This window comes from Polistes dominula, unplaced genomic scaffold (assembly GCF_049000335.1).
Source record: "Polistes dominula isolate Pdom_NZ unplaced genomic scaffold, Pdom_raw_medaka contig_18, whole genome shotgun sequence".
Lineage (NCBI taxonomy): Eukaryota > Metazoa > Arthropoda > Insecta > Hymenoptera > Vespidae > Polistes > Polistes dominula.
In genome coordinates, this window is record NW_028301164.1 from 5,134,956 (window position 1) to 5,150,878 (window position 15,923).

The following is a 15,923-nucleotide window of genomic DNA, read 5'->3' on the forward strand; positions in this document are numbered from 1 at the left end:
GCCTTTTAAAATTCTCCCGCTCTGCTAGTCTTTGTATACCTGAGTATACCATATGTTGCTCGGAGAAGAAGCGGCAACATCGCAACGATGCTATGCTAGCTTTGTATACCTGAGTATACTATATGTTGCTCGGAGAGGATACGGCAACATCGCAACGATGCTATGCTAGTCTTTGTATAACTGAATATACCATGTGTTGCTCGGAGAGGAAGCGGCAACATCGCAACGATGTTATGCTAGCTTTGTATACCTGAGTATACTATATGTTGCTCGGAGAGGAAGCGGCAACATCGCAACGATGCTATGCTAGTTTTTGTATAACTGAATATACCATGTGTTGCTCGGAGAGGAAGCGGCAACATCGCAACGATGCTATGCTAGCTTTGTATACCTGAGTATACTATATGTTGCTCGGAGAGGAAGCGGCAACATCGCAACCATGCTATGTGACTATTTTTCTCCCTCTCTCTCGCTCTTCAACACATCCTGTACCACCTTCAGAGCGGAGAAGAGAAGCACACTTGCGTCTCTCTCCCTCCATCACCACGACCCAAGACCGAAAGAAGAGGAGAGGCAACTTTACCCCCTCTGTCTCTCTTTCTTTCTTACATAGCGCGTTGCCATGCTCTTCACGACAAGATCGCCTTGTGTTTACACGCCAGGGCGTTGTTTTTTTCTTTGTTTTTTTTTATTTTATTTTATTTTAATTAATTTATTTTTTTTTTATTTTTTTTTTTATTTATATATATATATATATATATATATATATATATATATATATATATATATATATATTTATTTTTTCTTGTTTTTTTTTTCTTTTTTTTTCTTTATATTAATAAATAAACGCGCTATGTTCTCTCTCTTGTGTCGTGTGATATAATTTTGATGTGTGTTTGAAACGTATATGTGCCCTACTCTATCCTTTATCTTTCCTTTCTTTCTTCCTCTCTTACTCTTCCTCATGTGTAGGTAAACAGCGTCTTCCAGTTCGAATACGTTTAAGCATTCGTATCTATTGTTCTAGAAATATTTATATGACGCAACTTTCAAATTTTTCCTTCCTTTTCTTCCCCTTTTTTTCAATTTCACCTTTTTGAACGGAAACCCTATTATGTAATTATTATTTTTTTTTTTTTTTTTTTTTTTTTTTAATTGTTTTAAATTGTAACACGATTTTGAGAGAGAGAAGAAAGAATGAAGATTTACAAGAGATCAGAGCCATGAACACCTTTTCTACGTTTTTTTTTCTTTTATATATACTTCATTATTAATTTTCCAAGCACACTTTCGATAAAAAACAGTTATCGAACATGTACTTACTTATTTTTTTTTTTAATATATATATTTTACTATTATATTTCTTCAAACACACTTTCGATGAAAACAGTTATCGAATATGTACTTACTTTCACCTGGACTAGCTAGCAGCCCTTGACTACCCTGCTCTTTTGTCTCACCCATGTTCGCGTTTTCATTGTTCTTGCCACCTTCCATTGTTCTTTGCGTATTCTTATCTCCTCGTGCCAACGCTGTACCGATACGTGGATTTCTGTCGGTATATTTTCCCTTTTTTTTTGGGTGCTTCTGAAGTAGTTGAAGCTGAGATTTTAGCAGGTGTTTACTTCTTTTCCTTACTCAATGGAACACTGGTGCAAGTACACACACGTGCGAACCGGTGATAACTAGGTTAGATTTCTGTCTTTCAAAATTCACTATTAAACTAATTAACTTTCGTTCACTTGCATAGTGTAAGCGTGTCTGGGGCCCATAACCTGTTAAGGTATGGCTGATAAATAAGACAACGCAGAGTTAATATTAAAAGTAAGATTTATTATAAAAACGGTGCAAAGGAAGAACTGTTGAATAAGCCTCGAGCTAGGCCGAATACAGAATACAGAATACCGGCAGGACGCAACAGCACCCTGTACAAAGGGACTGTGCGGCCCATTGGAGGAGTACGGGTATAGAGTAGGGGTGACGGAGTGAGAAGACATAACGTCTCTTATATACGCTATTCTTAACAATAATAATTGTATTGTCTTCAATATTTTACAAAAAAATGAAATGATTATCAAATAAATCAGAGAAAAAAAATTAAACAACATTGTAGAATACTTTTTTTATAAATATCCGAAGACATGTTTTTTAATTATAATGTTTGCGTATTTAGGAAATTTATACTAATTTTCCAATAAAATAGACAAGTTTTTAAATAGAAGAAACTAGACACGTGACAAAAACATAAAACCTTATATACTTTACATTTCCAATAAAAATACAATAATATAACTTATTTTACCAATATGGCAAAAAATTATAGAAAATAAATTTTTTATAAAAAATGTTTAATATGATAAAATAAAATAACGGAAATGATAAATAGATATTAAGATCGTTGTAATTCAAAATCCGATGAAACGAAGAAAATACGACCACAATTGTTCCCTTCTTTAACAGCATCTACAGTTATTAGTTGCAACACAAAAAGAAATAATTGTTTATGCTAATCTATGATAAAGATATATCAAATTCACAGAAAGTGTGAAAAGTGTAAGAGAAAAAAAATTTATCTACTTGAGTTTCAAAAAAATATATATTATATTTACTTGGATTAGGACGGCGTATCTTTCTGTCGACAAATATTCTACAATTTTCGTCTCTATCTATGGCTATCGCATTCAACATTCCATCTTGATAGATAGAATTTTGAGAATATTAGTTTTTGTCAGCTACTTATACCCCAAGGGCGATTCCTTATCATGAGAAAAGAATTATAAAAAACAGGGAAGGTCTGTTGAAATTCGATTTACATTTATTATCTTTATTATCGATGCGATAATATTCATGCCTATAGTTTTTTTTTTTACATGTCATATCTTATCTATTAAAAAATGTTTCTATTTTATTGAAAAATTAGTATTAGTTTTCACTTCAAAAAAAAAGGATTACCAGATACATCAGAGAAAAAAAATTAGAGAATACTGTGGAATAAATGAGGAGCAGCTGACAAATTCCATTCAAAAGCAAGTAAATTACTGTCACATTTTTATATTTTGCTTCTTTATAAAATATATTTGATGCATAAAGACAAAATATGTCTATTAAATTTGATTTTTATATGTTTTTATAAAAAATATCCAAAGAGATGTACTGACCCATGCATATATGAAAATTATATTATAAATTGTGATATTTGCGTATTTAGGAAACTTATACTAATTTTTCAATAAAATAAAAACATTTTTAAGATGTTGAACGCCTAGGGTGAATCGGTGAAGCTTACCACGGAGCTGAAATTTGAGACTTGTAGTGTACACAGTTCGATAAGCTGAGAGAGCGATACGATTCAATGCATTTTTTAGATTTTTCGTTGTTCAGATCTTTATTTAGACGAGAGTATTTAGAAAGATAAGTTTGTGGTCCAAAGAATAAGGACGAGATATGTTATAAATAATAAGGGTCTCGAAGTGTGGTAGGCTACAGAGTTGAAAAAACATTTCTAGACAATATCTTTATTAGATCTTTCATTGCATTTTACCAGAACCTTCGTTCAGTCCAGCAGTATTTTCCATATGTTTTTCGTAACGTCTTTATTTCATCTATCCTAAAATGTTTGTTATATAACGCAAGAATGTAGATGAAAACAGGAAATAGAAAACCATACTAACAAAAAAAAATTTATATCTGAGTTTCAAAAAAAGGATTATTTATTTTTACCTAATTTCTGACGAATTATATTTCCTTTGATAAACATCCTACCATTTTGGTGACTATTTATAACTATCGCATTCAGCATTCCGTTTTTATTGCTAGAATTGTGAAAAGTGCACTTTTTATCAGCTATTCCACTCATAGACCCATACCGGTGGCCTTTATTATATTTAGTAATAATATTATAATAAATAAATCCTACAATTATCTCACTCTTAAAACTGTCCATTCGCCTCCTTCTTTCTCGAAACTTAGATTTTTGAAGGTTTTACTTCTAACACGTGTGATCTGCACAAAGGTTTTTTTTTTTTATGTGGACGTGTCAAGGACATATGAAAGTCATTAATATTTTTTTTAAATGGAATCATATATTTCTTATTGCATTATCTGATGCTCTTTCATATTATTTACAAAAAAGTATAAACCTATTTATGTAAAAAAATAATTGCTTTAGGAGATATTTTTTAAGAGATATTTTTAAAATTATTACTTTGGGAGATATTTTTAAAGAGATTTTTTAGGAGATATTTTTAAGTTTTGTCTATTTACAAAAAAGGTTTAATATGGCGACAATTTGCATCAGAACATTTTCTGAATCGAGAAATTAATAACTCCTTAACGTTTGTATGTATCTGATGTTATTTTCTTGCATTCATTGATGATACGATCCCTCATATCGGCCATTGTAGTCGGAGGCTTAGCGTAAACTTTATTTTTTAAGTAGCCCTATAAGAATAAGTCGAGGGGCGTTAGATCTGGTGATCTAGCCGGAAAATGAATGGGCCCACCCCGACCTATCCAACTATTTGGGAATATTTGATTTAATGTATCTCTTGCTATTTTTGAATAATGAGCAGGGCAACCATCCTGTTTTATCCACATTATTTGTCGTCTATGCGATGGTTAATAATCTAAAAATGTCCATAGAGTGTTTGATAAAAAATTGGCATATTTTGGTCTGGTTAGTGATCCTTTGATAAAGTATGGATCAATAAGTTTATTGCTGAGTATGCTCATCCAAACATTTACACTCCATCGATGTTGATTATCCTCTTGTCTAAACCAATGAGGATTTTTCGTTGACTAATTTCTTAAATTCATTGATTCATTTTTCATAAACGTTGCTTCGTCCGTGAACATAACATTGCTGAAAAAGTTGTCTCTTTGAGTGAGAGCCCAATTACAAAATTCTAAACGTTTATAACAGTTATTTGCGGTCAGTTCTTGAACCTTTGATACATGATATGAATGGTATTTGTGCTTTCTCAGTATGCGTAAAATGCTTTTGCGGCTAATTCCAGCTTGTCTTTCGATTTCGCGAGAGCTAACAGAAGGATTTATCGTAACTGCGGCTAACACTTCCCAAATCGTTGGATAGGACGAGGTGGGCCCATTCATTTTCCGGCTAGATCACCAGATCTAACGCCCCTCGACTTATTCTTATGGGGCTACTTAAAAAATAAAGTTTACGCTGAGCCTCCGACTACAATGGCCGATATGAGGGATCGTATCATCAATGAATGCAAGAAAATAACATCAGATACATTAAGAAACGTTGAGGAGTCATTAATTTTTCGATTCAGAAAATGTTCTGATGCAAATTGTCGCCATATTGAACCTTTTTTGTAAATAGACAAAACTTAAAATATCTCTTAAAGTAATAATTTTTTTACATAAATAGGTTAATACTTTTTTGTAAATTATATGAAAGAGCATCAGATGATGCATTAAAAAATATATGATTCTGTTTGAAAAAACATTAATGACCTTCATATGTCCTTGACACGTCCATCTAAAAAAAAAAGTACCACCAGTATGAGCCCCTTTTAAAGCCATTCAACTCCATGTGAAACATTGTCTTTTACGCGTTATAATAAAAACGTAAATCGAAGTGGTAAAATGTGGTGAGCCACCCTGTATATCAAAGGGCACTGGTATGATATAAGGATGGGTGTAGTTGACTAAAACAAAAACTTTCCAAAATATAGCAATTAAGATAGAATGCTGAATACGATAGCTATAGAAATTTAAAAAAAATGGGATTTATGTCGACGAAAAGATACTTCGTCCTAAACTAAGTACCCAGTGAACACACCAACGTAACAATGATATCACACCTAAAGAACATGTAAAATAACAAATGTAATGTAAATTTTACATTCTTGTGATACAAATTGTTATGTAAATGGGACATCAAATTTGTGACGTAAATGTGCTATTAAAATTACATACATGTTACATACCGAGTGACATCACATTAGTAAACTTAAAGTGATGTTATATTTATATAACATAGTTACGTTAGCTTTACATTCTAGATATAACGTCACTATTACATACCTAAGTTAACTTATAAATAACATATCCGGTGTGACTCTGTTTTATCATCACATTTACATCACAATGTAATATTTCAAATCTGTTCATATTGTTACAGAACACCTATATAAAATAGTTATATTTTTTTTACTTTGGAATTTTATGTCAAATTAATGTTAAAAAAGTAACTTTGAAATTATATAATGCGTTGTAACTGCATTTCTTTATACTGCATTTTGCATAATGCATCAATATTTGAATAGGAATATTTTTTTACAGAATTAAATTCCTTATATATGTGAGAGTGAGAGAAAGACGAAGAGTGCGAGTGTATGGTATGCGTGAAAACAATTGATGAATGTGAAAGATGTGTGAGAGTATGCAGCGATATCGGTATGAGTGTGTGTGCGCGCAGCGATATGGATATGAGTGTGAGTGCGCGCAGCGATATGGGTATAAGTGTGAGTGCATGCAGCAGTATGAATATGAGTGTGTCCAGTAAGAAAGAAAAGCGAGCGTGCACTCCGAAGTCTCTCGAATATTCCCGAACCGGAAATCGGGAAAAGGTCTTTTGTTTAATCGGTCGGGAATAGTCTGGAGATTTCGAGAATGATTGACGGAAGTGATTGGGACCATTGGTGGGGTGAATGTGTATATAAGCGCGGCGAAGAATGCGGTCTTCGCCTTCTTGATTCGGTGCTACTATCTGTGAGTGAAAGAAGTGTAATTCGAGTGTGTCAACTATTATTACTTGCTTTTCTTATCTTTTCTATCTCTTTATTATTATATTAAACATTTATTCTATTATAATAAATACTTATTTTTTTTAAATTTAAATAAATCTTACATATATTTTCATTTCATTAAATAAATATGTCTAATGTTTAGTGTACCACCGGTGGTACACGTGACACGGAATGTGTTAATTATAATTTATATTATTAACTTATGTTATATTTTATTATTTAATATTATTTATTAATTATGATTAATAATATTATTAATTATATATGTATTAGTAATATAATGTGAATTAAAACAAGTTCTCATGGCTCAGTGAGGCAAATCACCAACCAGTAATCGTATGTTCCCGAGTTTAAATCCCGGGAAAAAAAAGTAAAATAAAAAAAAAACTGAAAATAAAAGAAAACAATTACATAACCTCAACAACGATTTTCGATTTTTTTTTATATGTGACATAACTATGATATTCGAATTATATCACTGCTATATCACCAATGTAATATGTATGTGAAATTAACATCATATTTATGTTCATTATGTAACGTCACATTGTTACGTAAATGGGTGTGAAATTGTGCGTCACATGTGAGTCACCTGTGACCCGTATGTTATTTTAAGGTTTACGTAACTTACAATTTTGGTTCTGTAAATGTGACGTCTCGGTTACATTGGTGTGTTCACTATGTAGATATAAAATATCCTTTTTAAAAACTCAGGTAGATGATAGTATTCCTGTAAATTTGAGATATCTTTATAATGTATTAGCATACGCAAGTATTTTTTTTTGCAACTATACGTTTAAATGCTTGAAAAAGAACATAACAATTTTTGTCTTTTTCTTTTCTTTCTATTGAGTTTTGAATTACAACGATCCTAAAATCAATTTTTCATTTTCGTTGTATTATTTTGTAATTTAAAAAAAACATTTTTTTTTATATTTTAAAAATGAGTTATATTATTGTATTTTTATTAAAAATATATTAGTAAATAAGGTTTATTTTTTTGTGGTACGTGTCCAGTTTCTTCTATTTAAAAACTTTTCTATTTTATTGAAAAATTGGTATAATCTTCCTAAATACGCAAACATTATAATTATTAAATTTGTCTCTGAATATTTAAAAGAAATATATTCTACAGTGTTGTCAAATTCTTTTTCTTTGATGTAACTTTTAAACATTTTTTTGTTGTTGTAAAATATTGCAGACAATACAATTATTATATTCTATATATTTTATAATTATTAATTTTAATACTTGCAAAAAAAAGAATTTCATAAGTATTTTTTAATAAAATAAAAACATTTTTAAATATAAAAAAAATTACACGTTTGGTAAAAAAATATTAACTATACTTGCTATTATATTTTTTATAAAATTAATACAACTTACTGCAGAAAAATAGAAAAATAAAAAATGAAATTAAGAAGTTAATCTGATGAGACTTTATCCAGCGATCTCTAGGTCGTGAGTTTTGGTCGATACGCAATACGATACAACTGTCATTAATATAAGATTTAAAAACGTTTGGGATCTCTAGCACTTGAATACGCTATCTGGTGGCTAAATTTAGAACTAGAGCAATAGAGAGAATTGCTGAAATCTAATTTGAACTACACGATATTTATGTGGAAATGTTTTTAATTTTAATTTTATGACTTGCTTATTTATTATTCAAAGTAGAATTGAAACTAACTAGTATCGTTAAACTAAAGAGTTCTTGTAAAGAATTTTTTTTGTTATGGAGTTCCCAGCAAAAAAAATACAAGTAAAGTGTGTTGCTGTGTATTTGGATGTACAAGCATAAGTTGTCGTGATGAAAAAATTAGGTTTTTTAAAATTCCACTTTGTAAAAAACAATTTTTTTTATCAAATAAACAAGTTTGGTGATAAAGAAATAATTAATAGACAACAACAACATGTTTACAAATACCACTTAATCCAGCCTTGCATGAACAACTCATTCTAATTATTCGACCATTTTTTAATATTTCACCATTTATTTCATGTGGATTATGATTACATGTGAAGTTTGTAAACAAAAAGCAAAAAAATACTTATTATATTACAATCACCACTTGGTACTTGCCCACACCTCATTACATGTCCAGTATTTAATACACTTTCACCACCAACAAAATTTTTATTGCTTGGTTTTGTGCAAGCAAATTTAAAAATTTCTTGCAATGTAAGTTTCGTTTTATTTAATTTAATAACGAAAAAAAATAATAATATAAATAATAAATAAATAAAATATAAATAATAACGTTATACACATTGTTCTCTATTTTGGTTATACAAGTAATGCACAGCATCATCTAGTCTCTATTTCATATTTTTGCCGCTAGGGTAAGCCACGCCCCTGCCAGAAATCCCAATAAATATATATACATATACCTTTAAGACTCACACAGACTTACATACTTATACAACTTACAAATAAACATTACACACCTTCTTTCATTATTTCGACCGTCGGTTCGTTTGTACCCTATTTTTTTGTCGCATACCTACGTTCTTATCTCTGTTTATTATTCTACCCTCCTATCGCTTCTACCTACAAACAGGTACACGATCGAAATAATATGTGGCCACGCTTCGTAGTATGCAGTCGCACACAAACACACACATATACAACCAGAAACGATAACTACGAAGTATAACATAAAAAAGAGACCGAGAATAGGAAATACTGCATAGCTATATTCTGTTTCATTCTCTTGTAGGCTCAATCCTACATGTTTGTCTCTTTTTCTCTTCTTACTGAATATCGTGGCTGCTGCATTGAATCACCGCATCGCTGCCATGTTTCATTTTTTTAAATCAGCTCCTATTCTAAAGAAGTTTCCACTTCAAAAAACGACATCTATTCTTCCGTTCTTTGTCAAGATATCTAAATAAGAATTATTTATAACAAAAGATAGCACCTGGTTCTGTCGTCTCATGATAAAGACATTTACATATCTGAGATACGAAAAAGATAAGAAAGATTAACGCATATTTGAGTTTTATAAAAGGATATATTATATTTACTTATTTAGGGACATGGTAGCTATCCGTAGACAAACATTCTACGATTTTTTTTCTAGATATATCTATTGCATTTTACATTTTATCTTAATTGCTAGAATTTAGAAAGTAATAGTTCTTTTCAGTTACCCCTATCATAATATTATCTTTTGTATAGAATCTTTTGTGTACATGTAGGGAATTTTATTTAGGATGAGAGGTGCGAGGTGAACATACACCCAGTTTAATCCTACTAATAAGATATATTTAAAACAGGTATTAGAAAAAGTACAATAATAGTTTCACAATCTTACGATTACAACTTAGATAAGCGACTGCGTTCTTACAACTGATAACGACTTATAATGCAACTGCGACTGTTACGACTGATTAACTGAATACTCCTGAACTTCCAAACCGACTAACTGCCCTCTCCTTAAATCTGTATCCTCTTACATTTATCTGCATCGTTCTCGAATTTTCCAGACATCCGTCTCAAGAACCTTCTAGATTTTTACAGATTCCCACGCACAACTTAACAAATTACAAAGAACAGACTACGCATTGTATTTCCTTATTTCGTCCATTGGATCTTATTTCCTTTAGTCCATCGTCGCCTACCTACTTATCTATGTTTACTCTTTGACACTTAAAACTCTCCTACATATATGATACCAATATTTTAATAACAAAACCTTAGAATTATCTTACATTTATCTTACTCCTGATACTGTGCATTCGTCTAATTCTCTCAAAGATTGATTTTTTAAAGTATTAATTCCAACGCGTGTGATTTGCACCCATAATGTTTGTGTTTAACTTCTTCTAATTGTTATACTTAATCTGGTATATCTAGATACTTATTATTATATATTCAAATTTTATACTATATTAACTCTTAACGAACAAATGCCGCCATACTCGTGACATCTTAAGTATTTTAAAATATTTAAATGCTGCTATAAAGGCGGCATGACCTGATTATTTCGAAAATCTTTTAAGTTCTGCTATGGTCGTTATGGTAAAATAAAGGGCGATCATAAGTTGTTTCTGGATTCATTTTTAAAAGCTCCACTTCTATCATTAAGCAAAAAACACACAATTTTTTAAACGTTTATTAAAATTTATTATCGTGATCTTCTGACGAGATACGTAATAATTGAAATAATTGTATTAAAAAATCCTGTATTTACATACGGGATTGATGGAAATTTTACATAAATATACAAAAGTTTAAGTAGTTTTCCATAGAATAATTGTAAACCCATAAAAAAACAATATATAAATATATACGGTTCTGTAGATTACGTACATAAATCTATTGGTTTATTTCAAATCTGAGTCTTTTCCTTTAATTTTTACTCTAGTATCTTTTCCTATGGAGAAATCTGTTCATATACTAATTATTACTATTAGAAGTTTTTAAAATATCTTAGAAAGCAAAATTAATTCTAATCTTTTTTTAGCTTTGGAAATAAAGCACTAAAAATCTTAAAAATCCGTCGACTCAAGAATTATTATTGTAGTAAAGTACGTTCGTTCATTAAGAGTTAAAATTTGAAACTTTTGGAGAATAAATTGAATTATAACACACTAGTTAGTCTGCAAACTTTGACAATTCTAAGTATACACTGTCTAGCCTTTTTTTTAGTTAATAAAATTATGGATTGCTTTACTTATTGTTTCATATCGGTACATTTCTTACGTTAACTTCGCATTACATTTCTCTGTATTTATTTTGAGTATTTCAAAAATTAAAATTGAAATTTAAATGTATACTGAAACTAGTCAATTAGAAAGCTTTAAAAAATAATAGTTCAATAATTAAAACTAATTGTAAAAATAATTCATAAATAATGTAGCAAAATAATACATACTTTAGTTAATCTCAATAATACAAAAATATTTTAAGAAAAAGATTATCAAAGCAACTATTATTACTAACGTTCAAAAATAATCAATGTTTTTGAAGATATTCTTCTTCTCATTCGTATCGTTCCTGGTAGAACGATCGTGGTCGTCATAATGGTTTAGTAGTGTTGGCTGATATTGCTCGCCTCACGATTTGTTGCCATCTCCCCCTATTGTTAGTCATCCTAGTGCACTGATGCAAAGGATCACCTACGGCAGATTTTATTTGGCCGATCCATCTTATCGGCGATCTACCCGCTGGTTTAGTACCCTTTACATTTCCTTGCATGACTAGTCTTTTGATGGAGCTATTATCACGCCTCGATACGTGCCCGAAGAAATGTAAGATCCGAGATCGTACAGTTGTCGATAGTCGCTTTTCTACATTGAATTCTTGAAGAATAGAGACGTTGGTGCGAAATTCAGTCCAAGATATGCCAAGCTTTCTCCGTCAGTACCACTTCTCTAGAGCGTCTAATTTCTTCTTTCCGATTTCTTGTAGGGTCTACGCTTCGGAGGCGTACAAAACTATGGGGAAAACTAGCGTAGGAACGAGCCGGATTTTTGTTGCTTTGGTTATGTTTGTATTCCTTCATATTTTCTTGAGCCTATAATTCTTTAGCCTTGTCATTTCTTTAGCATTCCTTGTTATCGCTATCCGTCTCTTTACTTCATCTATGCGCTTATCGTTGTTGAAGAGTAGTGTGCCAAGATATATGTAAGATTGAACTACTTCGCAGTTCGCAAGGTGAGTTGTGTCTGGTGAGTCGTTGTTGGTACGATCTGCGATCATCATCTTGGTTTTACTACCTTATCTAGGATTCTGATCGTTTCAATAGGAATTGCATCTATTCCTGTGGCCTTTCCGTTCTTGAGATGTGCTATTGCAGCTTTAATGTCTGACATAAGAATATCTGGCTCTAGTTCTTTGTTTCTGGGTTCCACAGATGGAAAGTTACGCGATTTGTGGCCGCAAAATAGCAACTAGATAATCCTTCCAAGTTTTAGAGATTTCTTCCAATTCAATTACCACCTGATTAGTTTGATCTTCTGTAGCCCAAGTTTTTGAGTGTAAGGTTTTTGTGATTAATTTAATCTTCTGATAGAGGTCTTAAGATTCATATTTTTTAGCAACTTTTTCACACATGTTACGTAGGTAACGATTGTGATCTTGTCTACAATTGGCTTGGATTTGTGCTGATAGATTGTTAAGGACTTTAATGTCAGCTCCTTTCACTTTCATGGATCTTCGTTTCTCCACCAAGTAAAGAGTATCGCCAGTCAACCAATGATGTCGCTTATGTGTAACGGTCTGTGGTTTAGAATCTATAGCTGCCATTGTAATTATATGATTCGCCTTATCTCACATCACATCCGTTTTTTCTACCTCCAAATTAGTATTTGTCCACTCTGACGAGTTCCGTTCGACAACTGACGTGAATTTTGATTTGTTGTGCACAACTAATTTCTTCACATTTTCTGTGGCTCTAGCTGCATTTAGCTTGATCTTTTATTTCGTGATCAAAAGTTTGTGATCTAATCCACAGTCTGATCCTGGTAGTGTATAGACATTTTAAAGGGAGGTTTTCCAGCGTGATCTGACCTTAACATAGTTTATCTGGTTGCGATATTTGCCATCTGGGGATATCCAGGTATATAATCGCTGAGGGTGATGCCAGAAAAGCGAATCTCCTACTAATAGGCTGTTTTCGGCAGAAAATTGTATAAAACGTTTTCTTCTTTCATTGCATTTTCCAAGTACATAATTCCATACACTTTGATTAAGTCGGCTCGAATCTGCTTCAATTTTGGCTTTAAAGTCACCTAAGATTATCAGTAGCTTCCTGTTGGAAATTTTCGTAATTGTGTTCTCAAGTTCAGTGTAAAAGTTTTTAATGACTTCATCTGTTGTAGTACTTGTAGAAGCATATAGTAGATTTGATTCTACTATGATATGTATGGTATGTATGTATACTAGTAGAAGCATACCTGTACTAGGTTTAAATTTACGGGTGATGCTTTAAGTTTAACACTAATAATGCGGTCGTTAATAGGTTCGTAACTTAGTACACAATTTCTTTGTTGTATATGGAGTATAATCGCCACTCCATTTCTGCTAGTATTGTCATTACAAGAGAAGTATATAATGTTGTTGTCAGTGAGTTTGTGACTGCTTCTTTTCCAATGTCTTTCTGGCAAACCACAGATAGTCAATCCACATCTTGTTATTTTATTCTCATGGATGGTAAGTTTTCCTGGGGCGAGTAATCCACATACATTCCATGTACCTAACTTCTGAATCCTACTTAGTTTTATTCCAGAAACATAGTTTCCATGAAGAGCCTGGTTTCCTACCCCTGCATGGCCGGTATTCTATTTCCCACCGCGCACCCTGGACGCAGCATGACGCCGGTTTCTTATCAGGTCGCAAGTCGATCGTGATTCTATAGATTTTCTTTACATGACGATTATCTTGGAAAAATAGTTGCAGCGGTTTCCCATTGCCTTCTGAACAAAATACTTTAGGGATTTTTATATCCAAAGGTCAGTGAAACCTCTTCCAGCCGGTGTTCAAATTAGGTGTATAATTATACCGCTATATCTCGGTCGTCAGAGCCTCGTCTGTTATCTAGCAGGAGGGATCACGATAGATGGTTTACTATCGCTGCTGGCAACTCGTGTTAACTATCAGTGCTTGTTTGTGAGGAAGTGAGGACAATTGGGGTCGGAAAGATGTTATGTCCGTTATCCCCCTTCCCTTCCTCATTTCCTTATAGATATTAGCAGTCATTTAATAATAATCACTACTTATTGTATTTAATAATAAAAAACTATTTATTTGATATTTGATTTATTGATATTTGTAGTTTTTTATTAATTAAAAAATAAAGTAATATTTATAAATAATGGAATAACATAATACATACTTCAATTATCATCAATGATAAAAAATACACTAAATAAGATTATAAAAACAACTTTTACTACTTATATTTGTAAACAATCAATATTATAAAATATATTACCAGTTATTTATTATTAATCATTTTTATATATAATAATAAAAGACACATAAAAGCACGTGTTCTTTACAGAAATACGGAATTAAGGAAACACTTGTTCTGTATATAGAAATAGGCAAAAAGAGAAGTTATCGAATATATCGAAAAGTATAACTTCAACAAAAATATTGACTTATATCAACCTGTTAAGCTGTCGTGTTGCTGTGAGCGCGCATCGTAACAATTAACTTTCATGATTTTTTCCTAAATTAGCCAAAAAAGTACAACTTCAAAAAATGTTTATATGTGCATTTTGAAGAAATTAATTTTATTTTATGTTTATTTTGTAACAGTATCTAACCAATATATTAAATTAAAATATTTTATTTTTCTCTCACCTTATTAAACGAACGTGATTGATAATTAATTGTCTCAAATTCCGTTCACGATCAGATGAATCGTTTAATACATACTGGATCTTGGAAGAAAGTGCAGAAAATAAGCCACTAACATGTAGTATTGAACAAATGAAAAAACAATCCGTACCAACGTAGCCTAAGACGATACAGGGTATTATTAAAGCTTGATAACAACAAAGGCATATGTACGATAACACATTTGTTGGCTCGAATAATAGCCACACTTTGTATGGTAACCTGTATCCATATGATGAGTTACCTAAAACTATAATGAATACAAATAAGAAATTATGTGGTAATAAGTAATTTATTTCTCAAAGAATTTTTTGATTAGACGAAAAAAATAATTCTCATTACAAATAAGAAATAAAAAATTAATTTACTATATATGATAACTAAATAAAAATAATAGTAATATAATTTCAAATATAATGAATATAAAAAAATTATAAAAAATTATAGAAAAGAAGAATAATAAAAGTACAATTTCATTTTTAAAATAACAATAGCACTTTCAGCAGTATTTCGATTATAAAACAAATTTTGTACAAAAATTTTAAAATAATAGAAAAATAATTGTTAGAAAACGATGTCCACTGGTCGGTAGTTCTTTACGAAGTGATCGGTCTGATACTGATATTTCCGTCCGCCTCCTACTTTTTCTTATCGCCTTTAAGGAAATCTGACAAATAGAGAGAGCTACTATTATTGCTCTTTAGTTCGGTCCACTTGATTTGCTAATCGCTTATGTATGCGCGCGCGCGTGTGTGTGTGTGTGTGTGTGTGTGTGTGTTTGCGTGCGTGCATTG

General features: G+C 31.4%; 1 protein-coding gene across 1 annotated transcript in view; it reads right to left on the reverse strand.

The window, feature by feature from the left end:
- LOC107071314 (odorant receptor 13a-like) overlaps positions 1-15,923 on the reverse strand; it is a 42,953-nt gene that overhangs the window by 26,583 nt on the left and 447 nt on the right. Inside the window, exon 2 of the mRNA XM_089178967.1 lies at positions 15,094-15,379. Coding sequence (XP_089035093.1) covers positions 15,094-15,379 — 286 coding nt within the window. The remainder of the gene's footprint in view (positions 1-15,093; positions 15,380-15,923) is intronic.